The sequence below is a fragment of the Camellia sinensis genome, chromosome 14, assembly GCF_055761805.1.
Source record: "Camellia sinensis isolate YWXY chromosome 14, ASM5576180v1, whole genome shotgun sequence".
Classification (NCBI taxonomy): domain Eukaryota; kingdom Viridiplantae; phylum Streptophyta; class Magnoliopsida; order Ericales; family Theaceae; genus Camellia; species Camellia sinensis.
This window is the reverse complement of record NC_138974.1, coordinates 78610391-78636567: the sequence shown is the minus strand read 5'-3', so window position 1 is coordinate 78636567 and position 26177 is coordinate 78610391. Positions and strand designations below refer to the sequence as shown.

Here is a 26177-nt window from a genome sequence, read left to right as displayed (position 1 = left end):
GGCGGAAGACGGTGGTGGAAAATGGTGGCGGGTGGTGGCTAATGTTGGGTGGTAAAAAAAAAAAACTGAAAACTCAAAACGGAAACACATTTTTTGTGTTTTCATTTTTTGGCCAAATTTATAAACTGAGACCACTGATTTATAAATAAAAAATTTTACCAAACAAGTTTTTATTTGAGTTTTTAAAATTTTTGTAAATATAAATAGAAAACTGAAAACGTAAGTGTTACCAAACGGCACCTAAGCATTTTTGTTATTATTTTTTAATTAAAAAAAAATTTAATGGCAGAACACATAAATAAATGGCCAAAAACCTAGGTCGTCTTACCCTCTAGATTCTTCTTCGCTCTCACCGCACTACTCATTGCGGTTTCATCGTCTCCTCTCAGATCTTCCCTCAATCAATCCGCACATTCGAAACCAAGATAATGAGTTCCCAACCTGAATCATCTGACTCGTGAGTACTCCAATCCCTCAATATTCACTTAATTTAGTTTTACTTCACAATCCATCTTCATCAAACCCCCTCTCATTCTTGTCCAATTTGACGATTTTCAAATGGGTTTATCGTTTGATTTTCCAGGAAAGGCGCAAAGAAAGACTTCTCTACAGCAATATTGGAGCGCAAGAAGTCCCCCAATCGGCTCATCGTCGACGAGGCCGTCAATGACGACAACTCCGTCGTGGCGATGCACCCAGCCACCATGGAAAAGCTGCAGCTCTTCCGCGGCGATACTATCCTCATCAAGGTTTTGCTTTTTCATCTATGGGAGTTTTTGTGAATTGGGTTTTTAGGGTCTTGGAAGAATTGGACAGTTTTGGGGATTTTTGTGTTGTTGTTCAGATCAGGGGGGTATTTAATCTGTGGATGTTTTGTTTGGTTTGGTATGTTCTTGTTTTTGTTTTTCAAATTGTTGGTTTTATTTGTTTTTGTATTGCAATTTTGCATCAAGTGGAGGTCTACATAGAGTTGAAAATACTTGTGTTTGTTTGTATATGTAGGGCGATTGAGTACCTGTCTCTCTGTTGTTATTTCTTTACGACAATGCTACGTAGCTCAAATTTTGTGGCTCAAAAGTGGCTCAAATGGCCAAAACGACGTCGTTTTGAGTACAGAACAACATAAAAATGGTGTCGTTTTGGCCATTTGAGTCACTTTTGAGCCACAAAATTTGAGTTACGAGACATTTTTCATTTCTTTATTTCTTGGTGTATATTTGTGTGTACCCACACTTGGTAGAACAGTTAATTTGAATGTTGAAAACTTTTTGTCAACTCAAGCACTAATGATTGAACAAAGTTGAAGATGATTGAACTGTGCTTAATTGCATGCATTTAGCTCAAATCTTTGTAGGGGTCAATTTTAGCATGAAAATTGAACATATCATGTAGTTCGCTTCGAATTATTAATTTTTTTTTTTTGGTGGTTCACCCCTTTTTGGTTGAAGGGAGGAGTTCTGATAAAGCTGTATTTGATGAGATTTGGTTCTTTTTGACTGGTGTTATTTAAACGGAAGTTCTGGATGGTTTATTTACAGTTTCCATTGGTTGGGAACCCAAAGGTCATTGGATAGGCTTGCATTATAGTTTTAGGCATGTTTGAATTGGGGTTGAGAAATCCCGATTGGAAATTTGTGGCTGGCAATGTTTTCTGGTTCTGCACTTGGGAGAAACTGAATTATTGCATGTTAATGTTACAAGGAATTGCAATTACAATTAAGGATCACACACCCTATGTAAGGAATTTCTTGAAAAGTTATGCATGCGTAATGTTGCAGTGTGTATCATGCTGCCTGATTAAGCGTGAATTACTTTATTTTGTTTTGGTAATGTCTTATTGGCTGAAATTTTATAGTTCTTGGTTTGGGTATCATCACTTTGGATTTGGGGACTGCAGGCTGCATGTCACCACCCATAGGATTGGTCTTGGCTTTGACTACCAATTTCGCTGCCCCACAAACTTTTTTGCTGCTACTTTTTCCCCTCTTATTTTGTGGTGAAGTTTTAAATTTATGGAGTTTAATATTGGGATGATCTTAAATTCTAATGGGTAAAAATGAGGTCTCTTGTACTTTACTATGTCCAATTGTGTTTTGTCTTTTTGCAATTAAATGGTTATGAAATGTTTGAGGTGGTGGTTACCCCGATTGTGATTTTGTTTAATTTTATTTACATTCTTTTACTTTTATATGATTTCCAGGGCAAGAAAAGGAAGGATACAGTCTGTATTGCCCTTGCTGATGACGCGTGTGAAGAGCCAAAGATCAGGATGAACAAGGTTGTCAGATCAAATCTGAGGGTTCGGCTGGGAGATACTGTATCTGTGCACCAGTGCCCAGATGTTAAGTATGGAAAACGTGTCCATATACTGCCACTTGATGATACCATAGAAGGCATCACTGGGGATCTGTTTGATGCATACCTGAAACGTAAATTTTTGTGTCAAATATTATATATCACATTAAAAATTTCCCACTCAATTCAAAACTCATTCACCAAATAAATTTTTTACACTCAAATCATAATTTTAAAATTCACAAACTAAAAATACAACTCTATTTTCAAATCATATTTAAAAAAGTCTACCAAAAGCAAGTTCCGTGTTTCAAACCACCCTTTACCATTTACGGGACCATTCAATAGGTCTGTTTGGTAGAGCTTATAAGCTGTTTATTTTAGCTTTCAGCTTAATTTAAGCTAAAATATTGTGTTTGGTGCAGCTTAAGTTAACCAGCTTATAGCTTAAATCAAACTATTTCTCAACTTATCTCAAAAGTTGGTTAGGGGGTGCCTAAATTTTTTACTTAAGTGCACAGCTGATGTGGGAGGCTAAAATTATTTAAATGCCCTCGTCAATACCCAAATATTAATATTAATATTAATTAAAAAAATAAAAAATTATATATTTAAAAAGAAAAAAAATCAATATTAATTGAAAAATAATATTAATTGGTATTAATTATTAATAAATTCATATTGTATATTTTTATGTTAATTAAAAAATAAAAAATTGTATATTTCTGAAGAAAAAGAAAAAAAATCAATATTAATTAAAAAAAATCAATATTAATTGGTATTAATTATTAATAAATTAATATTGTATACTTTTGTAATGAATTAATTATTAATTGATACTAATTAATAACAATTCTTGATTATTATATTTACCAATAAATTCTATCTCACAAACAGTTTTACCGATTGGTCCTAAAATTATTTATATTGTTCTGATTAGTCCTATTAGTGGGGAAATATCTTTCCAGTTGATCCTATTTCCTTTGTTTAGTAACATTGAGTGGTCAGTTATATCCTTTCGTGTGTGTGTCGCGTGACATACATCATTTCAAGGCAAAAAGTATAAAAAGCCTTAGTGTACTTTGTTGATGTGACACCCATTGTGTGTGTCGCGTGACACATTGTGTGTGTCGCGTGACACTCTAAGGCAAAAAGCATAAAGAGCCTTAGTATACTTTGTTGATGTGTGACACTCATTGTGTGTGTTGCGTGACACACCCCTCATAAAGAGTCTTGGTGTACTTTGTTGATGTGTGACACCCATTGTGTGTCTTACGTGACATATTGTGTGTGGCACGTGACACACCCTCATAAAAAGCATGCATCTAATAACATCTAAATGAGGGCATTAAGGTCCCTTAAAATATCCAAGGACTAAATGGTTTATTAGAAAAAAATTGAGACCAATTGGTTCATAAGTTTAACATTTGGGATTTATTGGTAAATCTCCCTAATATTAATTGATACTAATAAAAATTAAATATTAATATTAATTTATACTAATTAATAATTTTAGTATTAATTGAGACTAATTAATCCATTAATTGATACTAATTAATAATTTTAGTATTAATTGATATTAATTAATTTATAATGGAAAATAATTGTGACAATAATACTTCCATTACATTTTTAGCAAATGTATCAATTTTTATATTAATTGATACTAATAAATACTAATTATATTAACTTTTATTAATGAAATATTTTTTTAAAAATTAAAACTGAAAAAAATGATAAAATAATTATTTTTATATCATATAAGGGCAGAAAGGATAATTATACAGTAAAAAATTATTTTACAGCTTATTAATCAAATACTACTCTGCTGCTTAAATTCATAATCCCACAATTGCGTCAAATAAGTTAACAATTTATGTTTATAGGTATAAAGTATAATATGTTAAGGTGTAATATATAATCACTTTTCTATAGTTTTATCAAACGGGTCTAATGTACAATTGAAAAATAATTAAAAATAGATAAATAAAGGACTAGAAGAAGAATTTGAGAAAAGGAAAATGTTTGAGGGCCACAAAATCAGTGGCTCAAATGGCTCAAAACTGTCAAAACGACGTCGTTTTGTGTTGTTTTGCATCCAAAACGACGTCGTTTTGACAGTTTTGAGCCATTATTTTTGTGGCCCTCTAGCATTGCCGTTTTGCAGTCCAGTCAGTAGTCTACACTTCTTCCATTCTACCTTTACGTGTTGGGTTGGTTATTGAAAAACAACAATGATTCATCCCCCTTTTCTCCCCACCCCCTTTGACCCCCTCTCTCTCATTGGTTACTTTTTCTTTTTCTTTTTTTTTCCTGCTTCCCCAATCACCACCCGTTACGTGGCAAAGGGGGGTGAGGGGGTGACCCCCAAAAGGGGGTCCCAAGCATTATTCATTGAAAAACAACATTATTGATAAGCACAGCTCTGTTTATCAATCACAAATTATTAATAATATATTTTTTATGTTTTTAATTATTTAAATTTTAATGAATAATATTAAATATTATAAAATATTTTATAATTTTTTTAAATTAATATGTAATAGTTTATTATGTGTATAATTTAATAATAAATAATTTTCATAAAATGTTACATGATATTTTTTTTATAATATCTAATATTACTTTTATCCAATACAAAATAGTATTCTCTATTTCCTCTATCAATTACCATACATATAAAACACCACACGGCGTTCCTAGCCAATCAATAACTTCTCTGGGTTACTACTTTCTTTGAAATTTAAGTAATTGAATTCTCCTACTACTAGACTGCGTAATCTCTCAATCAATCTTGAGAGCTCTCGTTAAAGTCGCATGATTTGAACATCTTTCAAATTGATGTAGCCCATCACCACCACACTGTCTCACTATTATTAGGTTGAGTCAAATTTTACTGGGTTGGAGCTCCGTTCGTTTGTTATTGAGTTTGAACTAAATTTGTTAATATGTTAAGATTGAGTTCAATTCGAAATTTAATAATGAATTTATTATTATTATTATTACTATTATTTATACATATTTTTTTGAATTATTTAATATATAAATAATATATTTATTTTATAATTTAAATAAAATAAATGAGTGAAACTTATTTGAACTCAAGCCTAAAAATTAAGGCTTAAACTCATTGATTTACCTAACAAATCAAACTGAACCTAATTGAGTTTGTGAACAACTCAATTCTTTTGTAGTTTTAACTATTAATCAATCCATAGAACTCTAGTAAAAGGTCAAGAGCAAGCGAAATTATATTTTGCTGTTCGGATAAATATTCTAAAAATTTTACAAAAAAAAAAATAATAATTAATTCATTTTTATTGATTGAAATAATAAAATTTATTATTTTTGTGTATTTTTAAAATAAGATCTCTCTCTCTCTACATATATATATATATATAAAGGTTATCGTCAAAATCATATAGTCTATTAATATTTAATAAATATTTTAATATAAATAATCTTATAAAATTAATAATTGGGTTGGGATCAACTAACCCAATAAGCCCGATCCAAGTCCAAACACGGGCGGACAGTCCGAGAGGAACTGGCCTCTTATTTTACAAAGACTTCATAGTTTAGGGATTTGCTAATTATAATTAGGTTTCATTATTACGATAGTGAAGATTAGACCACTAAACCCTCCTGCCTTCAGTCCCATGTAGGTTTCGATTTCTCATTGTGAGGCAACAACGTAGAAGTAGAAGGGCGAATTCATTATTACTAGGCTTGTGAAGAAGGTTACACACACTCTCAACCCCTCAATTCATTATTATTTGTTAATGTATATTGGTATTGTGGTTCCTTATATAGGTTCTATACTAGTTTGCACTACTCTACATTAATCGCCCACTCTTGTAATAGTTAGCAAAAAATTCTTAATGCAATTTTTCTGTTTTTCTTTTCATTATTTATTTATTTATTTTTAATTTATTTTTTAAATTTTAACATAATACGAGAACTGGTTAATTTGTTTGTGGGTTTTGCATACCAAGTGTTTGTCTTTGGTCTCTCAAGTATCTGTCACCTACCCATATAATTGGGCTGCATGTGTGGAAAGTTTTAGAGGCTTGCCCTATTTGGGCTTTCTGACTCACCTGTGTTTGATTGATATATCGGTATCACCATAACATAAATTTGTGGTTGTGTACCATGTGTAACTTGTAACTAAAAAAACAAGACATAATTTTAATTTTTTAACGCATAACTAAAAACACAAAATAAGGTATAACTAAAGAACTCATGAATCATTACTAAAATAATGTTATAACTAAAGAAGAAAATAACATAACTAAAGATACATATAATATATCATTTTTAAAGGGATGTATCTTAGAATTTCCCTAAATTTGTACCCCAATTTAAGGTCAATTAATGATTTTAAATTGAATGCCTCCAAAATTTTAACATGCTATTTGTTATTTGCTGCCCTTTTATTTCTCTATCTTTTAGTGTTGTGTGCATTTTACATGCACTCTGTTTTGTTTCTTGCATTTCATCGCAACTTTGCCCTAAATTGGTGGCTCTTTATGCTTAATTAAGTGCAAGCTGCACTTTGCTCTGTATAATATAGATGCATTCTATGTTCTTGTTCGTCCGACCATGACCATAAACTAGCTCCTCCTGACTGGACATTCAGTTTTGAGAAATGTTCAGAATCATGAAATTTTTTTCATAAAAATGATTATGAAAAATTTGTAATGATTTATTCTAAGTGTAATCCAAAGGTCACAAGCCTTTCATGATCATTTTCATGAAAGACTTTTCATGATACTAGCATTGCTGTTCTGTTTTAGGGCTCCCAAAAGTTTGTTAATTGTTTATTAATATAGTGTTCGCCTTCTTAACAGCTCTATGTTTTTGAATTAAAAGGTGGACGAGAGAAAAAGCCTGTATCAGATTGGCGGTAGCTCATAATGGGTAAATCAAAGAGAGCGAAAAAATTGCGTAAGCAGCTAACGAATGGACAGATAAGATATGTCTCAGGATCTTCATTGGAGGTATTTCATTTTTCAAAATTCTACAGTTGCAAACTACTTAGTTCTCAAATCCTTTTGAAGTTGAATAATCCCAAATTGGATGCGTAGACAAACACTAACGCAACGAGTATGTAAATAATAATACAAACACAAACACTAACGCAACGAGCAGCTTGAGGAAGTGGAGATATTCAATTTCCGTGGTGCTGAAGATGAAGTTAAGCTTGCTATCTATTTGCTCAGAAATATGGTGGTTCTTCAGAAGATGAAGATCATTCGCAAAGCACAATTGTATGAAGGGGATGGTAAATGGATGGAGTCCAGCTTACCAACTGCAATTGAAAGAGAGCAAGTGCATAAGAGACTTGCTCAAAAGGTGCCCTACAATACCCAGTTAATAATTCTGTAATAATAATAATATTATTATTATTATTGTCATTATCATTATTATAAGCTAGTATTAATCTTATTCATTGGTACATAGTTACCCTGTGGAGTTTTTTTTAATATTTGGATCATTTATAAAGTAAATCCCTCATTGGAAGAGTGGTTTTTTAAGGCATTGTTATGCTGTTGTTGGATGCTGAAAAAGATTATTTATGGAATAATAGTTTCAACAAACACCGTTTATTATGCTTTTATGAGTTCAAATTATAGGCAAAAATTCAGTCATTGAGTTGTAGTATTTTGGCTTTTCTCAGGTGAAGCATTTTCTAACTTTTTAAAAGGAGTTTGGTAAAGAATTTGTTGCTTCGTTTTATAATTTTATAATTTTTTTTTTGTAAAAACAGGATATATTTACTGTAATTTATTCTAAGCTGAAAGTTAATAATTTATAGTAGAATTGCATCTGTCTCTAGCTTCATGATATTTGGTTAGGGCCTTCGGGACCACAAGCCTCAGTTGATGGTCTTTTTGAAGCTCGACCATATGTCCATCCCAATACAGCAAATCAAGCCCATATACATTAAATAATGGATACTATTTTCGCTCTCTATTTATTTATTTATTTATTTTACGTATGCATTTTTAGTATAACAATATTAAAATTGAAAAATCAAGACTGTGTTTTGATCATCGATTTTCTTGTCTAAATTTATGATTGAAGCACAAACCTAATGAATAGCGCATTCACTGTGAGGCTTGTAATTTATATTTTCTAGAGATTTAACTATATTTTTACAAGATTAATAATGCATACAATTTACAAATCATAATGAATTATAATTATGTATTTCTATAAATAAAGTTCATTTTTATTTTATTTTATTTGATTCAATATGAGATTGTAATTATCGCGATGCACTTTAAATTTTGTATTATAATGATTTTCTTTTTTATTTTATAATGAATTTTGAACTATTAAAGTTTGGATTAAAACCTTAATTAGGGCAAATTTGACCATTGACCAATCAAAGCCCATGGGCCTGTGCTGGGCCTACACCTAAAATTTTAGGATTGGCCTGGCCCATATTACCGAGCCTTACATAAACGCTTACTTTTTTTAAAAAATAAATAAATTTAATTGACAATAAATGATGGGCGATTGCAGAAAAATATAATATGGATAAAATGGAAAATTATAAAATATTTTGAATATCACTTGTTCGTACTCCTTAATCAATTATTATTCATGATGCTCTCTCATATTCTTCAATCATTTAACACAATATCTCACTTATCCATTTTCTCCACTAATTACAATACCATAGAGTCCACTAATTACAATATCATAGAGTAGCACGTATCCATATTCCGGGACTACTAAATAATTATCAGAATAAAATATAATTTTTTCCTTTTCATATTTGGTTATTTTGTTACATTGGTTCTTGAATTTCTCCAAAGCTAATTTGTCTAAAATTAAATAGAAAATGACATATTAACAATCACATAATATATGACTCACATTTTTGACACAATTTTTTTAAAAATAATAATATATTTTTTATATCATGTATTAACGTAATATTTTCATTCTTAAACATTAGTTTTAGAAGTAAATTAAAAAAAAAATATTTGAGACACGAATTGTCAAAGTCAAAAAAAAAAAAAAAAAAAAATTCTTAAACGTAAAAGGAGTAAATTGAAATTTGCTCATCGATTATCTCTCTTTTGTCATTTGAAATGTCAATTAATTGTCAATAGATGTTACGTGGGTCCTATTACATTAATATTGTGTTAATAATTATTTTTAAAATATATCTAAATTAAGTGGATTAAAAAGTAAAAAAAAATAAATTAAAATATTAAAAAAATACTAAAATTTTTAAAAATACTCATTAAAAATTTTAAAAATTATTTTTGAATATTCCGAACTAAGTAGAGTGAATATTTTTTTTCAGAAAATTATAAAAAAAAATTCCCAAGGTTAGACCATTACAACAAAATAAATACTAAATTTTTAATTTTATTAATTTAAATCCTAAATTATTGATGGCTTTCAATCTAAACTATTTATTTATTTTTGTTAAGTAAAATTGATAAAAAAATAATATTTTAAACATTGTATATTGATTTTACTTAACGAAAATAAATTGATAATTAATATTGAAAATAAATCAAAATACTATTAAAATTTAAAATTCGAAAATTTCTTTCCTTACAAATATGAAATTCTGGGGTTTATTTCGTAATTTGCCCTTTTTTGTTTTGAAAATTCAGTACATAGGTGGTTAATGTTATGAGCGTATAAATAAAAATCAATATTAATTGGTATTAATTATTAATAAATTAATATTGTATACTTTTGTAATTAATTAATTATTAATTGATACTAATTAATAACAATTTTTGATTATTATATTTACCAATAAATCCTATCTCACAAACAGTTTTACCGATTGGTCCTAAAATTATTTATATTGTTCTGATTAGTCCTATTAGTGGGGAAATATCTTTCCAGTTGATCCTATTTCCTTTGTTTAGTAACATTGAGTGGTCAGTTATACCCTTTCGTGTGTGTGTCGCGTGACATACATCATTCCAAGGCAAAAAGTATAAAGAGCCTTAGTGTACTTTGTTGATGTGTGACACCCATTGTGTGTGTCGCGTGACACATTGTGTGTGTCGCGTGACACTCCAAGGCAAAAAGCATAAAGAACCTTAGTGTACTTTGTTGATGTGTGACACCCATTGTGTGTGTTGCGTGACACACCCCTCATAAAGAGTCTTGGTGTACTTTGTTGATGTGTGACACCCATTGTGTGTCTCACGTGACATATTGTGTGTGGCACGTGACACACCCTCATAAAAAGCATGCATCTAATAACATCTAAATGAGGACATTAAGGTCTCTCAAAATATCCAAGGACTAAATGGTTTATTGGAAAAAAATTGGGACAAATTGGTTCATAAGTTTAACATTTGGGATTTATTGGTAAATCTCCCTAATATTAATTGATACTAATAAAAATTAAATATTAATATTAATTTATACTAATTAATAATTTTAGTATTAATTGAGACTAATTAATCCATTAATTGATACTAATTAATAATTTTAATATTAATTGATACTAATTAATTTATAATGGAAAATAATTGTGACAATAATACTTCCATTACATTTTTAGCAAATGTATTAATTTTTATATTAATTGATACTAACAAATACTAATTATATTAACTTTTATTAATGAAATATTTTTTTAAAAATTAAAACTGAAAAAAATGATAAAATAATTATTTTTATATCATATAAGGGCAGAAAGGATAATTATACAGTAAAAAATTATTTTACAGCTTATTAACCAAATACTACTCTGCTGCTTAAATCCATAATCCCACAGTTGCGTCAAATAAGTTAACAATTTATGTTTATAGGTATAAATTATAATCTGTTAAGGTATAATATATAATCACTTTTCTATAGTTTTATCAAACGGGTCTAATGTACAATTGAAAAATAATTAAAAATAGATAAATAAAGGACTAGAAGAAGAATTTGAGAAAAGGAAAATGTTTGAAGGCCACAAAATCAGTGGCTCAAATGGCTCCAAACTGTCAAAACAACGTCGTTTTGACAGTTTTGAGCCATTTGAGCCACTGTTTTTGTGGCCCTCTAGCATTGCCATTTTGCGGTCCAGTCAGTAGTCTACACTTCTTCCATTCTACCTTTACGTGTTGGGTTGGTTATTGAAAAACAACAATGATTCATCCCCCATTTTCCCCCACCCCCTTTGACCCCCTCTCTCTCTCATTGGTTACTTTTTCTTTTTCTTTTTTTTCTTGCTTCCCCAATCACCACCCGCCACGTGGCAAAGGGGGGGTGAGGGGGTGACCCCCAAAAGGGGGTCCCAAGCATTATTCATTGAAAAACAACATTATTGATAAGCACAGCTCTGTTTATCAATCACAAATTATTAATAATATATTTTTTATGTTTTAAATTATTTAAATTTTAATGAATAATATTAAATATTATAAAATATTTTATAATTTTTTTAAATTAATATGTAATAGTTTATTATGTGTATAATTTAACAATAAATAATTTTCATAAAATGTTACATGATATTTTTTTTATAATATCTAATATTACTTTTATCCAATACAAAATAGTATTCTCTATTTCCTCTATCAATTACCATACATATAAAACACCACACGGCGTTCCTAGCCAATCAATAACTTCTCTGGGTTACTACTTTCTTTGAAATTTAAGTAATTGAATTCTCCTACTACTAGACTGCGTAATCTCTCAATCAATCTTGAGAGCTCTCGTTAAAGTCGCATGATTTGAACATCTTTCAAATTGATGTAGCCCATCACCACCACACTGTCTCACTATTATTAGGTTGAGTCAAATTTTACTGGGTTGGAGCTCCGTTCGTTTGTTATTGAGTTTGAACTAAATTTGTTAATATGTTAAGATTGAGTTCAATTCGAAATTTAATAATGAATTTACTATTATTATTATTATTATTATTATTATTATTATTATTATTTATACATATTTTTTTGAATTATTTAATACATAAATAATATATTTATTTTATAATTTAAATAAAATAAATGAGTGAAACTTATTTGAACTCAAGCCTAAAAATTAAGGCTTAAACTCATTGATTTACCTAACAAATCAAACTGAACCTAATTGAGTTTGTGAACAACTCAATTCTTTTGTAGTTTTAACTATTAATCAATCCATAGAACTCTAGTAAAAGGTCAAGAGCAAGCGAAATTATATTTTGCTGTTCGGATAAATATTCTAAAAATTTTACAAAAAAAAAAAATTTAATTAATTGATTTTTATTGATTGAAGTAATAAAATTTATTAGTTTTGTGTATTTTTAAAATAAGATCTCTCTCTCTATCTATATATATATATATATATAAAGGTTATCGTCAAAATCATATAGTCTATTAATATTTAATAAATATTTTAATATAAATAATCTTATAAAATTAATAATTGGGTTGGGATCAACTAACCCAATAAGCCCGATCCAAGTCCAAACACGGGCGGACAGTCCGAGAGGAACTGGCCTCTTATTTTACAAAGACTTCATAGTTTAGGGATTTGCTAATTATATATAATTAGGTTTCATTATTACGATAGTGAAGATTAGACCACTAAACCCTCCTGCCTTCAGTCCCATGTAGGTTTCGATTTCTCATTGTGAGGCAACAACGTAGAAGTAGAAGGGCGAATTCATTATTACTAGGCTTGTGAAGAAGGTTACACACACTCTCAACCCCTCAATTCATTATTATTTGTTAATGTATATTGGTATTGTGGTTCCTTATATAGGTTCTATACTAGTTTGCACTACTCTACATTAATCGCCCACTCTTGTAATAGTTAGCAAAAAATTCTTAATGCAATTTTTCTGTTTTTCTTTTCATTATTTATTTATTTATTTTTAATTTATTTTTTAAATTTTAACATAATACGAGAACTGGTTAATTTGTTTGTAGGTTTTGCATACCAAGTGTTTGTCTTTGGTCTCTCAAGTATCTGTCACCTACCCATATAATTGGGCTGCATGTGTGGAAAGTTTTAGAGGCTTGCCCTATTTGGGCTTTCTGACTCACCTGTGTTTGATTGATATATCGGTATTAGGGATGGCAATTGGAACCCGGCCCGACGGGGACCCGATCCCCCGACCCCGAATTGAGTGGTTATTCCCCGAAAATTACCCCCGACGGGCCGGGGATGGTATTAAAAATTAAATCCCCGATGATATTCGGGCCGGGGACGGGGATACATGTTTCAGCCCCGGACCCGGCCCGTCCCTGTCCCCGATCCCCGCCCCGCTGAATCCCCGATGTAAAATTACTATATTGCCCCTTTTATATATATTGATGGTGTTTGGGAAGTGGGTTTTTATGTAGGTTTTTTTAGTTGTAGGTTTTTATTGGATAAAAAATTTTTGGTGTTTGGGAAGATAGTTGGGTTTTTATGTGGTTGGATGTGATGTTTGTGAGAGAAAAAGTAAAATGATTATAGGGTTGGATGTGATATTTTGTTTGGATGTGTTTTTTTTTGGTTTTGTAAAAAGTTTGTCTTTTAATGAAAAAAATGAGAAAAAAATTTGGAACCTAGGTTCCCAAACACCACCATTATATGTGTGAGTGTGTGTAGGGTTTGGGCACTGTTGGCAGACCGTCTCGCTCTCTCTCATCTTCTCGCTCTCTCTCATCTGTTCCTCACCGCAGACGCAACCCCCACACACACACCTTCTCGCTCTCTCTCATCTATTCCTCACCGCAGCCCCTCGTGGTGTCTCCTCTCACCGCACCTCCGTTCTTCTTCTCTTCCTCTCACAGCACCGTCTCTCATTGTGAGGCAACAACGTAGAAGTAGAAGGGCGAATTCATTATTACTAGGCTTGTGAAGAAGGTTACACACACTCTCAACCCCTCAATTCATTATTATTTGTTAATGTATATTGGTATTGGTATTGTGGTTCCTTATATAGGTTCTATACTAGTTTGCACTACTCTACATTAATGGCCCACTCTTGTAATAGTTAGCAAAAAATTCTTAATGCAATTTTTCTGTTTTTCTTTTCATTATTTATTTATTTATTTTTAAAATTTTAACATAATACGAGAACTGGTTAATTTGTTTGTGGGTTTTGCATACCAAGTGTTTGTCTTTGGTCTCTCAAGCATCTGACTCACCTGTGTTTGATTGATATATCGGTATCACCATAACATAAATTTGTGGGTGTGTACCATGTGTAACTTGTAACTAAAAAAACAAGACATAATTTTAATTTTTTAACGCATAACTAAAAACACAAAATAAGGTATAACTAAAGAACTCATGAATCATTACTAAAATAATATTATAACTAAAGAAGAAAATAACATAACTAAAGATGCATATAATATATCATTTTTAAAGGGATGTATCTTAGAATTTTCCTAAATTTGTACCCCAATTTAAGGTCAATTAATGATTTTAAATTGAATGCCTCCAAAATTTTAACATGCTATTTGTTATTTGCTGCCCTTTTATTTCTCTATCTTTTAGTGTTATGTGCATTTTACATGCACTCTGTTTTGTTTCTTGCATTTCATCGCAACTTTGCCCTAAATTGGTGGCTCTTTATGCTTCATTAAGTGCAAGCTGCACTTTGCTCTGTATAATATAGATGCATTCTATGTTCTTGTTCGTCCGATCATGACCATAAACTAGCTCCTCCTGACTGGACATTCAGTTTTGAGAAATGTTCAGAATCATGAAATTTTTTTCATGAAAATGATTATGAAAAATTTGTAACTCTTAGATTACCTTGATTAGTGTGTGATGATTTATTCTAAGTGTAATCCAAAGGTCACAAGCCTTTCATGATCATTTTCATGAAAGACTTTTCATGATACTTAGCATTGCTGTTCTGTTTTAGGGCTCCCAAAAGTTTGTTAATTGTTTATTAATATAGTGTTCGCCTTCTTAACAGCTCTATGTTTTTGAATTAAAAGGTGGACGAGAGAAAAAGCCTGTATCAGATTGGCGGTAGCTCATAATGGGTAAATCAAAGAGAGTGAAAAAATTGCGTAAGCAGCTAACGAATGGACAGATAAGATATGTCTCAGGATCTTCATTGGAGGTATTTCATTTTTCAAAATTCTACAGTTGCAAACTACTTAGTTCTCAAATCCTTTTGAAGTTGAATAATCCCAAATTGGATGCGTAGACAAACACTAACGCAACGAGTATGTATGGATAATTCCTTGTTGGCCAAGAAACATTAGTATAGGTTAGTATTTGTAAGGATGGTGTAAACTTTTAAAATTGTGGACTAGCTGAATTTTGTGCTGTTTGGTGTAGAGTCTCTAGTGCAAATTCTGCTTACAACTTGATAGGCAAAAATAAGCTTAAATAAAGCTGATTATTGAGAAGTAAGAAAAATGATACTTTTAGAATTTGTTTTCTAATTATTAGCTTTTAGCTTGAAGTAAGCGGGCACCAAACAGGCCTTTGTACACCTAACCCCGGTCCCCCTTCAAACAATCACCCACACCAAAACATTGTCACTATGCAAATTTGACAATCAAGATATATTCATAATTAATTGTTTGATATTAATGCAGGATTGCAACACTGAGGTTGGCGATTCCATCAGTCAATTGCCAGAGGAAATTCTTTGTTCAATTGTGTCCTTGTTGACATTGAGAGAGGCTGCGAGGACCAGTGTCCTTTCAAGGAGATGGAGATTCCTCTGGAGGAGTTTGTTGAAACTGAATTTTGATATTACAAACATGACTGGAGACACCATCTTGCAACAGCATGACAAGGGTAGATTTGTGACATGGATTAACCAAGTTTTGAAACATCATGCCGGTGAAAAGATAGTGTCATGCAGAGTTGTTTATCCATTGGGTGGAGAGTATGGTCAGGACATTGATCAATGGGTTCAGTTTGTTGCAGCTAAAGACGTTGAAGAGCTTCATATCAAGTTGACTACATGCCATCTGTTGCACCAGGATTATACCCTCTATGAATTTCCTTACTGGTTCTTTGCTCAAGGAGGAAGAAGATCTTCCTTGAAATGTTTGTCTTTAAATTCGTGCAGTCTGAGCCTTCCACAAAATTTTAGAAGCTTCAGCTCCCTTGTTTCACTGTGTGTAAAAAATACACGCGTGAGTGAAGAAAATATACAAAACATGTTGTCCAATTGTTTGTGCCTTGAACAGTTTAGCATTTCAAAATGCTACTGTCCAATTCGTTTGAAAATTGCTAATGGAGACAAGTATCTGAAGCTGAAGCACTTAAATTTAACATTTTGTCGTGGTTTAGAGGTGGTTGAAATATATAATGCTATAGATCTTGCATCATTTGAATGTAGAGGAGATGTCTTAAGACAGCTTTTGTTCAAGAATAGCGCGCAGCCTGTCAGGGTATGCTTTTTTCCTGTGTGGAATACATTAGCCGGTATAAACTATGCCTTTGGTAGATTTGCTACAGATTTCCCTCAACTTGAGAGCTTGTTTTTGGGTTTTGCACGCGTTGAGGTATGTTGAATCAAACTGTTCTTTTTAGTTTCCTAGTCATATTGCGATTAACATTTTTTTTTTCAGGGTGATATGATTCCCAAACAGCTACCCACATTCACTAAACTTAAGGAATTGGTGCTAATGGTCGTTAAACCATCCCCAACAAGTGTCTTGGAAATTACCTCCTCGCTTGTGAAGGCATCTCCTTTCCTGCGTAAACTTCAGCTGCATGTAAAGGGTTTTTTATTTTTTATTTTGATAATTCTGTTCTCATACCATGTCATGTTTAGCTAGTTTGTTTCATTTCGTGTTGTTCATTGTTAAAGAGTATTTTGTGTTATTCTTTCTCCTTTGCAGCTACCCTATAAATCTTACAGAGGGCGGGAAAAGATATCCCTAGAAAAATCAAAATCAGAATCAGAATCATTTCAGCACGAGCAGCTTGAGGAAGTGGAGATATTCAATTTCCGTGGTGCTGAAGATGAAGTTAAGCTTGCTATCTATTTGCTCAGAAATATGGTGGTTCTTCAGAAGATGAAGATCATTCGCAAAGCACAATTGTATGAAGGGGATGGTAAATGGATGGAGTCCAGCTTACCAACTGCAATTGAAAGAGAGCAAGTGCATAAGAGACTTGCTCAAGAGGTGCCCTACAATACCCAGTTAATAATTCTGTAATAATAATAATAATATTTATTATTATTATTGTCATTATCATTATTATAAGCTAGTATTAATCTTATTCATTGGTACATAGTTACCCTGTGGAGTTTTTTTTAATATTTGGATCATTTATAAAGTAAATCCCTCATTGGAAGAGTGGTTTTTTAAGGCATTGTTATGCTGTTGTTGGATGCTGAAAAAGATTATTTATGGAATAATAGTTTCAACAAACACCGTTTATTATGCTTTTATGAGTTCAAATTATAGGCAAAAATTCAGTCATTGAGTTGTAGTATTTTGGCTTTTCTCAGGTGAAGCATTTTCTAACTTTTTAAAAGGAGTTTGGTAAAGAATTTGTTGCTTCGTTTTATAATTTTATAATTTTTTTTTTTTAAAAACAGGATTTATTTACTGTAATTTATTCTAAGCTGAAAGTTAATAATTTATAGTAGAATTGCATCTGTCTCTAGCTTCATGATATTTGGTTAGGGCCTTCGGGACCACAAGCCTCAGTTGATGGTCTTTTTGAAGCTCGACCATATGTCCATCCCAATACAGCAAATCAATCCCATATACATTAAATAATGGATACTATTTTCGCTCTCTATTTATTTATTTATTTATTTATTTATTTTACGTATGCATTTTTAGTATAACAATATTAAAATTGAAAAATCAAGACTGTGTTTTGATCATCGATTTTCTTGTCTAAATTTATGATTGAAGCACAAACCTAATGAATAGCACATTCACTGTGAGGCTTGTAATTTATATTTTCTAGAGATTTAACTATATTTTTACAAGATTAATAATGCATACAATTTAAAAATCATAATGAATTATAATTATGTATTTCTATAAATAAAGTTCATTTTTATTTTATTTTATTTGATTCAATATGAGATTGTAATTATCGCGATGCACTTTAAATTTTGTATTATAATGATTTTCTTTTTTATTTTATAATGAATTTTGAACTATTAAAGTTTGGATTAAAACCTTAATTAGGGCAAATTTGACCATTGACCAATCAAAGCCCATGGGCCTGTGCTGGGCCTACACCTAAAATTTTAGGATTGGCCTGGCCCATATTACCGAGCCTTACATAAACGCTTACTTTTTTTAAAAATAAATAAATTTAATTGACAATAAATGATGGGCGATTGCAGAAAAATATAATATGGATAAAATGGAAAATTATAAAATATTTTGAATATCACTTGTCCGTACTCCTTAATCAATTATTATTCATGATGCTCTCTCATATTCTTCAATCATTTAACACAATATCTCACTTATCCATTTTCTCCACTAATTACAATACCATAGAGTCCACTAATTACAATATCATAGAGTAGCACGTATCCATATTCCGGGACTACTAAATAATTATCAGAATAAAATATAATTTTTTCCTTTTCATATTTGGTTATTTTGTTACATTGGTTCTTGAATTTCTCCAAAGCTAATTTGTCTAAAATTAAATAGAAAATGACATATTAACAATCACATAATATATGACTCACATTTTTGACACAATTTTTTTAAAAATAATAATATATTTTTTATATCATGTATTAACGTAATATTTTCATTCTTAAACATTAGTTTTAGAAGTAAATTAAAAAAAAAAAATTTGAGACACGAATTGTCAAAGTCAAAAAAAAAAAAAAAAAAAAATTCTTAAACGTAAAAGGAGTAAATTGAAATTTGCTCATCGATTATCTCTCTTTTGTCATTTGAAATGTCAATTAATTGTCAATAGATGTTACGTGGGTCCTATTACATTAATATTGTGTTAATAATTATTTTTAAAATATATCTAAATTAAGTGGATTAAAAAGTAAAAAAAAATAAATTAAAATATTAAAAAAATACTAAAATTTTTAAAAATACTCATTAAAAATTTTAAAAATTATTTTTGAATATTCCGAACTAAGTAGAGTGAATATTTTTTTTCAGAAAATTATAAAAAAAAATTCCCAAGGTTAGACCATTACAACAAAATAAATACTAAATTTTTAATTTTATTAATTTAAATCCTAAATTATTGATGGCTTTCAATCTAAACTATTTATTTATTTTTGTTAAGTAAAATTGATAAAAAAATAATATTTTAAACATTGTATATTGATTTTACTTAACGAAAATAAATTGATAATTAATATTGAAAAATCAAAATACTATTAAAATTTAAAATTCGAAAATTTCTTTCCTTACAAATATGAAATTCTGGGGTTTATTTCGTAATTTGCCCTTTTTTGTTTTGAAAATTCAGTACATAGGTGGTTAATGTTATGAGCGTATAAATAAACAGGGGCGGGAACTCTGCTCGCTCTCTCTCATTCGCGAGCGCTAGCTCTCTTTCGTCTCCGTTTCCAGAGAATTCTCTGCATCGCTCTCGTAAGGACTTCCTCCTTCTGTTAGATATAGCGTAGTACTTGCTTATATGTATATGAACAATGAACACACTAATTAAATCTAAATACAATGTGTTGATATTGAATTGACTATTTGATTTTCTGAGAAAGTACTTGAGAAAAACGAAAAGTTTAATTTTATTGACTTATATCTTTTGATTTGATGTTTGATATTCTGAAAATTGTCTGTTTATATGTATATAAACATATACTAATCAAATGTAAGTAGAATGTGTTCGTATTGAATTGATTATTTGATTTGATTTTCTGAGAAAATAACTGAGAAAGACAAAATGTTAACACAACCGATCAGTTGATATTTATTTATGTAGTTTATATATACACAATTATTTATTTATTTATTATTCTTATATGATTTGTTTTTGATAGAAAATGGAGAAGAAACTGTTAAGTGAGAAGGAAAATAGGATGATAAGGATGATTCAGGCTTTGCCGATGTTGGCAGCTGGAGAATCGCTAAGATGAAATGTGCCGCGTGAAGAAGAAATTGACAAATTGTAGAAAGAATGTGTTTATATGTATAAATACATATACTAATTAAATGTAACTAGAATGTGTTCGTATTCAATTGATTGTTTGATTTGATTTTCTGAGAGTAATTCAGAAGGAAAAAAACAATGTTTACACTGATCAGTTGATCTGTATTATGTAGGTATATAGATACACAAAAATCTGTATTATTCTTAGATGATTTGTTTTTGATGGAAAATGGAGAAGAAACTCAGAAAGAAAATAGGATGATAACGATGATTCAGGAGCTGGAGATCGCTAAGATGAAATGTGCTGTGCGAAGAACAAATTAACAAATTGTAGAAAGAATGTGTTTATATGTACAAGTGTACAAGCACATACTAATTAAATGTATGTTCGTATTGAATTGACTGTTCGGTTTGATTTTCTGAGAAAGTAATTAAGAAAAACGAAATTATTTTAGTCAGTTGATATGTATTTATATAGGTATATATAAACAATTTTTATTTATTTATTGTTCTTAGATGATTTGTTTTTGATAGAAAATGGTGAAGAAACTGTTAAGTGAGAAGGAAAAGAGGATGATTCAGGCTTTGCCGATGTTGGCAGCTGGAGAATCGCTACGATGAAATGTGCCGCGTGAAGAAGAAATTGACAAATTGTAGAAAGAATGTGTTTATATGTATAAATACATACTAATTAAATGTAACTAGAATGTGTTCGTATTCAATTGATTGTTTGATTTGATTTTCTGAGAGTAATTCAGAAGGAAAAAACAATTTTTACAGTTGATCTGTATTATGTAGTATATTATATAGATACACAAAAATCTGTGTTATTCTTAGGTGATTTGTTTTTGATGGAAAATGGAGAAGAAATTGAGAAAGAAAATAGGATGATAACGATGATTCAGGAGCTGGAGATCGCTAAGATGAAATGTGCTGTGCGAAGAACAAATTAACAAATTGTAGAAATAATGTGTTTACATGTACAAGCACATACTAATTAAATGTATGTTCGTATTGAATTGACTTTTTCTGAGAAAGTAATTAAGAAAAACGAAATTATTTTAATCAGTTGATGTACGGGGAGCAAATATTCCGGCGTGCCCGTATTCCTTTCTTCCGAGCTCCGTCGATATCCGATCACCTGCGAGCAAATAATGGTGAGCTACCCGGCGGTGTGTGGCCGGAAACACCCTCCGACGGTCAAATTAGCACACACCTTAGGGGGAATAGAGACAAGGGAGAGAGTGTTTGAGTGTAAGGATTTTCTTACAGAGATCTTCGTCCGTTGCGTATGGGGGGCGCAGACATGCTTATAGACCTTCTGAGCCCCATATCCACTCCCTGTCATCTCCTGACACGTGGCTCTGCTATCCCATCTGTCAGCATAAACCATGCCATTCATCATCTGCTCTCAACTGCCTGCCAGCACAGCTGGTGCTCGGCAGCCGAGATGCCCTACCTCGGTCGTACCATGCTTCATACCTTAAGCGCCTAACCGGATAAACAAACGGTGGACCGGGCTAAGCGGCATCCCGGCCGAGCCTAGCCCGGATGCTTACTTTGATCGGCCTTCTCGCCGGTCAATCAACTACCTCGGCTGACCGCGCCTTTCCGAGCGCCGGTCTCTCGGTTTGTCTGGTTTCGACCATCCTCGGACCAAGCATCCTGGTCTGACCGGTCACTTCCCGACCGAGCAACTTCTGCACGGTCCGGGGCGGCACACCGTCCAAACCTTGCCCGGCCCAAGTTCTGGTAGCCCATCTCCGGGTGAACAGTTGATCATCTCGGCCCAATGCACTGCTGGGCCCTCAGCTTGCCCGGTCGATACCCCGGCCCAACACCGGATCATAAATCACCCTCTCAATTGCCCCTTAATTCCGTCCGCTGAAAGCGTGACTGGGATTACCTATCCCGATCGGGGTAATACTTCCTCGGTCCTCAATATGCAAGAATGTGACCGTACTAAGAAAGCGAGCAAGGTCCGCTCCACGACTTCCTTCTTGGCGAGCAACATCAGCTCGGTCAAGGAACTTCCAAGGTCAGCGAGCAAGGTCCGCTCCGCGACTTGCTTCATGGCGAGCAACAACAGCTCGGCAAAGAACTTCCAAGGTCGGCGAGCAAGGTCCGCTCCGCGACGTGCTTCTTGGCGAGCAACATCAGCTCGGTCAAGGAACTTCCAAGGTCGGCGAGCAAGGTCCGCTCCGCGACTTGCTTCTTGGCGAGCAACAACAGCTCGGTCAAGGAACTTCCAAGGTCGGCGAGCAAGGTCCGCTCCGCGACTTGCTTCTTGGCGAGCAACAACAGCTCGGTCAAGGAACTCCCAAGGTCGGCGAGCAAGGTCCGCTCCGCGACTTGCTTCTTGGCGAGCAACATCAGCTCGGTCAAGGAACTTCCAAGGTCGGCGAGCTAGGTCCGCTCCGCGACTTGCTTCTTGGCGAGCAACATCAGCTCGGTCAAGGAACTTCCAAGGTCGGCGAGCAAGGTCCGCTCCGCGACTTGCTTCTTGGCGAGCAACAACAGCTCGGTCAAGGAACTTCCAAGGTCGGCGAGCAAGGTCCGCTCCGCGACTTCCTTCTTGGCGGACAACAACAGCTCGGTCAAGGAACTTCCAAGGTCGGCGAGCAAGGTCCGCTCCGCGACTTGCTTCTTGGCGAGCAACAACAGCTCGGTCAAGGAACTTCCAAGGTCGGCGAGCTAGGTCCGCTCCGCGACTTGCTTCTTGGCGAGCAACATCAGCTCGGTCAAGGAACTTCCAAGGTCGGCGAGCAAGGTCCGCTCCGCGACTTGCTTCTTGGCGAGCAACAACAGCTCGGTCAAGGAACTTCCAAGGTCGGCGAGCAAGGTCCGCTCCGCGACTTCCTTCTTGGCGGACAACAACAGCTCGGTCAAGGAACTTCCAAGGTCGGCGAGCAAGGTCCGCTCCGCGACTTGCTTCTTGGCGAGCAACATCAGCTCGGTCAAGGAACTCCGAGGAAGGCGAGCAAGGTCCGCTCCGCGACTTCCTTCTTGGCGAGCAAAAACAGCTCGGCAAGGAACTTCCAAGGTCAGCGAGCAAGGTCCGCTCCGCGACTTCCTTCTTGGCGGACAAGATCAGCTCGGCCAAGGAACTCCAAAGAAGGCGAGCAAGGTCCGCTCCGCCACTTCTTTCTTGGCGGACAAGATCAGCTCGGCCAAGGAACTCCAAAGAGGGGGAGCAAGGTCCGCTCCGCGACTTCTTTCCTGGCGGACAAGAACAGCTCGGCCAAGGAACTCCAAAGAAGGCGAGCAAGGTCCGCTCCGCCACTTCTTTCTTGGCAGACAAGAGCAGCTTGGCCAAGGAACTCCAAAGAAGGCGAGCAACATCCGCTCCGCGACTTTCTTCTTGGCGAGCAACATTAGCTCGGCTGAAACTTCGGAGTTAAACAAATCATCAACTCTTCAGCCGGAGTAAGACATCTCGGCTGGAACCTCGCAGTTGAGCAAAACATCAACTCTTCAGCCGGAATAAAACATCTCGGCTGGAACCTCGCAGTTGAGCAAATCATCAACTCTTCAGCCGGAGTAAATCATCTCGGCTGGAACCTCGCAGTTGAGCAAGTCATCAACTCTTCAACCGGAGTAAATCATCTCGGCTGGAACCTCGCAGTTGAACAAATCATCAACTCTTCAACCGGAGTAAATCATCTCGGCTGGAACCTCGCAGTTGAACAAATCATCAACTCTTCAGCCGGAGTAAATCATCTCGGCTGGAACCTCGCAGTTGAGCAAATCATCAACTCTTCAGCCGGAGTAAAACATCTCGGCTGGAACCTCGCAGTTGAGCAAGTCATCAACTCTTCAACCGGAGTAAAACATCTCGGCTGGAACCTCGTAGTTGAACAAATCATCAACTCTTCAGCCGGAGTAAATCATCTCGGCTGGAACCTCGCAGTTGAGCAAGTCATCAACTCTTCAACCGGAGTAAATCATCTCGGCTGGAACAGAATAGTAGGCCCCTTATCCACTATTATTTCGGACACAACAAAGCTCTTCAGCAAAAGTAATTCACTTCTATTACATTGACAAAAAGAGTATTTGCATTCAGAAGTGTAGGGGAAACAAGTCCCTCAAAAAATTACATAAAGCCGCATTCCATGGCCGGGGTACGCCTTTGCCATCCAAATCTTCTAAGTTGTATGCCCCCTTGCCCGGTTATCTTGTAAGGCTCCTCCTAGTTTGCCCCTAGCTTGCCTTCACCCGGCACTAGTGCGTTACCCATGACCTTCCTTAAAACCCAGTCGCCCACTTGCTCGTTGCCATCGAGGTTGTCTCCGCGGTGGACGTCGCCGCATCATCCTCTACTCGGATGTGCTCATTGATGCGCTGCATTAGGTGCCACATGGATGTCTGCTGGTTCATTGTAAGCGAATCCCTCAGCCTATGTCCGAGCGGGAGACCGCGCTTGTATTGCGTGATCGCAAGGTTGACCGGGCAATCTAAGATCTCGTTGAAGGTTTCCCAATACCTCGAGTTGTATGCCTTCAGTGTGTCGCTTGGTTCCATCTTGACACTAAGTAAATGATCGACTTCCTTTGGTGTTTTTGTGTTGGTTTTGAAGCGCGTCACAAACGCTTCTGCCAACTGATGCCATCGTTGTATGCTCCCTTCCGGCAACCTCTCGAACCACTTCAAGCCCAGCTCGCCTAAACTTGACGGGAAGATTAGGCACATAAGTCCGTCATTTCGCCTATGTCCGGCCATAACCTGTCGGAAGTGGCTCACATGCAGGTAAGGATCGGTTTTCCCGTCGTAAAGCGCGAACTTTGGTTGGTGGAAGCCTGCCGGAAGCGGTGTAGTTTCTATTTCCAGGGAGAAAGGGGTGGCACTCAACCTGGCCAAATCTGAATCCACTAGGAGTGGCGCTGTTTGGCGGGGTGGAGGCATTCCGACCTCCTTGCTGGCGTGAACCCCGTAGGATAGCCGCTGGAACGCCGGTATCCTCTGAGCTTCGCGCCGACGAACCCGCTCCTTTAAGACCGCCCGCAAATCCTCTGAATGAGCGGAGTAAGAGTACCTCGAAGTCGTCACCGGACGTGAGGGCCGGTAGGTGCTGTCTTGCGCGCTAGACTTCTCTGCATGCACGTCGGAATCACCAACCTGGTAACTTCTGGTAATAGAAATGGATGGAATGCGTCGCTGACTCTGACCGCCTGAACGGCGGGATGGGGTGCGCTCACTGTGGTCGCCCACTCTAGCTTCACCTTTCCCTTTGACATGCCGCTTCAGATCCTCCATCTCCGCCGCCATTCGCCGGATGACAGCGTCTTGGTCCCTCAACTTATTTTCCAGACGTCTGGCGTGTGAGTCTCTCCTCCGCCGGTGACCGTCTGGACTCCGTGAACGACCATAACTTCTTCCGCGCTTATCCCGCGCGTCTCCTGACTGTCCGCCAGTGGGCGTTCCCAAGTCAGCCATTGGGTGGACAGCAGGAGGTCCCTCTCTCCTTCGGGTATACTCCGGGGTGGCTCCGTCGATGGCGGACAACGGAAACTCGTCGTTGTTCGCCATGGACGGCGATCAGATGAACCTGGAAGACAAGGTTTTGTCTGTCAAGTTTCCCACAGACGGCGCCAATTGTACGGGGAGCAAATATTCCGGCGTGCCCGTATTCCTTTCTTCCGAGCTCCGTCGATATCCGATCACCTGCGAGCAAATAATGGTGAGCTACCCGGCGGTGTGTGGCCGGAAACACCCTCCGACGGTCAAATTAGCACACACCTTAGGGGGAATAGAGACAAGGGAGAGAGTGTTTGAGTGTAAGGATTTTCTTACAGAGATCTTCGTCCGTTGCGTATGGGGGGCGCAGACATGCTTATAGACCTTCTGAGCCCCATATCCACTCCCTGTCATCT

General features: G+C 34.9%; 2 protein-coding genes across 6 annotated transcripts; both read left to right on the top strand.

Annotated features, from left to right (window-relative positions):
* The first annotated feature begins 296 nt into the window (after positions 1-296).
* On the top strand, positions 297-7832 carry LOC114276799 (cell division control protein 48 homolog E). Of its 3 annotated transcripts, XM_082905772.1 has the most exons (5): positions 306-457; positions 584-749; positions 2201-2429; positions 5951-6035; positions 7168-7832. In XM_082905772.1, the coding sequence occupies exons 1-4, from the start codon at positions 429-431 to the stop codon at positions 6028-6030; spliced, it is 504 nt and encodes a 167-aa protein (XP_082761898.1). In that variant the 5' UTR covers positions 306-428; the 3' UTR covers positions 6031-6035; positions 7168-7832. The 3 variants fall into 3 exon arrangements, with proteins under 3 accessions (XP_082761899.1, XP_082761898.1, XP_082761900.1); XM_082905774.1 differs by lacking the exon at positions 5951-6035; XM_082905773.1 differs by lacking the exons at positions 5951-6035; positions 7168-7832 and having other exon boundaries at positions 297-457; positions 2201-2922.
* On the top strand, positions 7212-17618 carry LOC114279635 (F-box protein At1g80960). Of its 3 annotated transcripts, none has more exons than XM_082905770.1 (5): positions 13845-14121; positions 15210-15337; positions 15822-16742; positions 16809-16955; positions 17082-17618. In XM_082905770.1, the coding sequence occupies exons 2-5, from the start codon at positions 15254-15256 to the stop codon at positions 17400-17402; spliced, it is 1473 nt and encodes a 490-aa protein (XP_082761896.1). In that variant the 5' UTR covers positions 13845-14121; positions 15210-15253; the 3' UTR covers positions 17403-17618. The 3 variants fall into 3 exon arrangements, with proteins under 3 accessions (XP_082761897.1, XP_082761896.1, XP_082761895.1); XM_082905769.1 differs by having other exon boundaries at positions 15188-15337; XM_082905771.1 differs by lacking the exons at positions 13845-14121; positions 15210-15337 and adding an exon at positions 7212-7295.
* The last annotated feature ends 8559 nt before the right edge of the window (positions 17619-26177 follow it).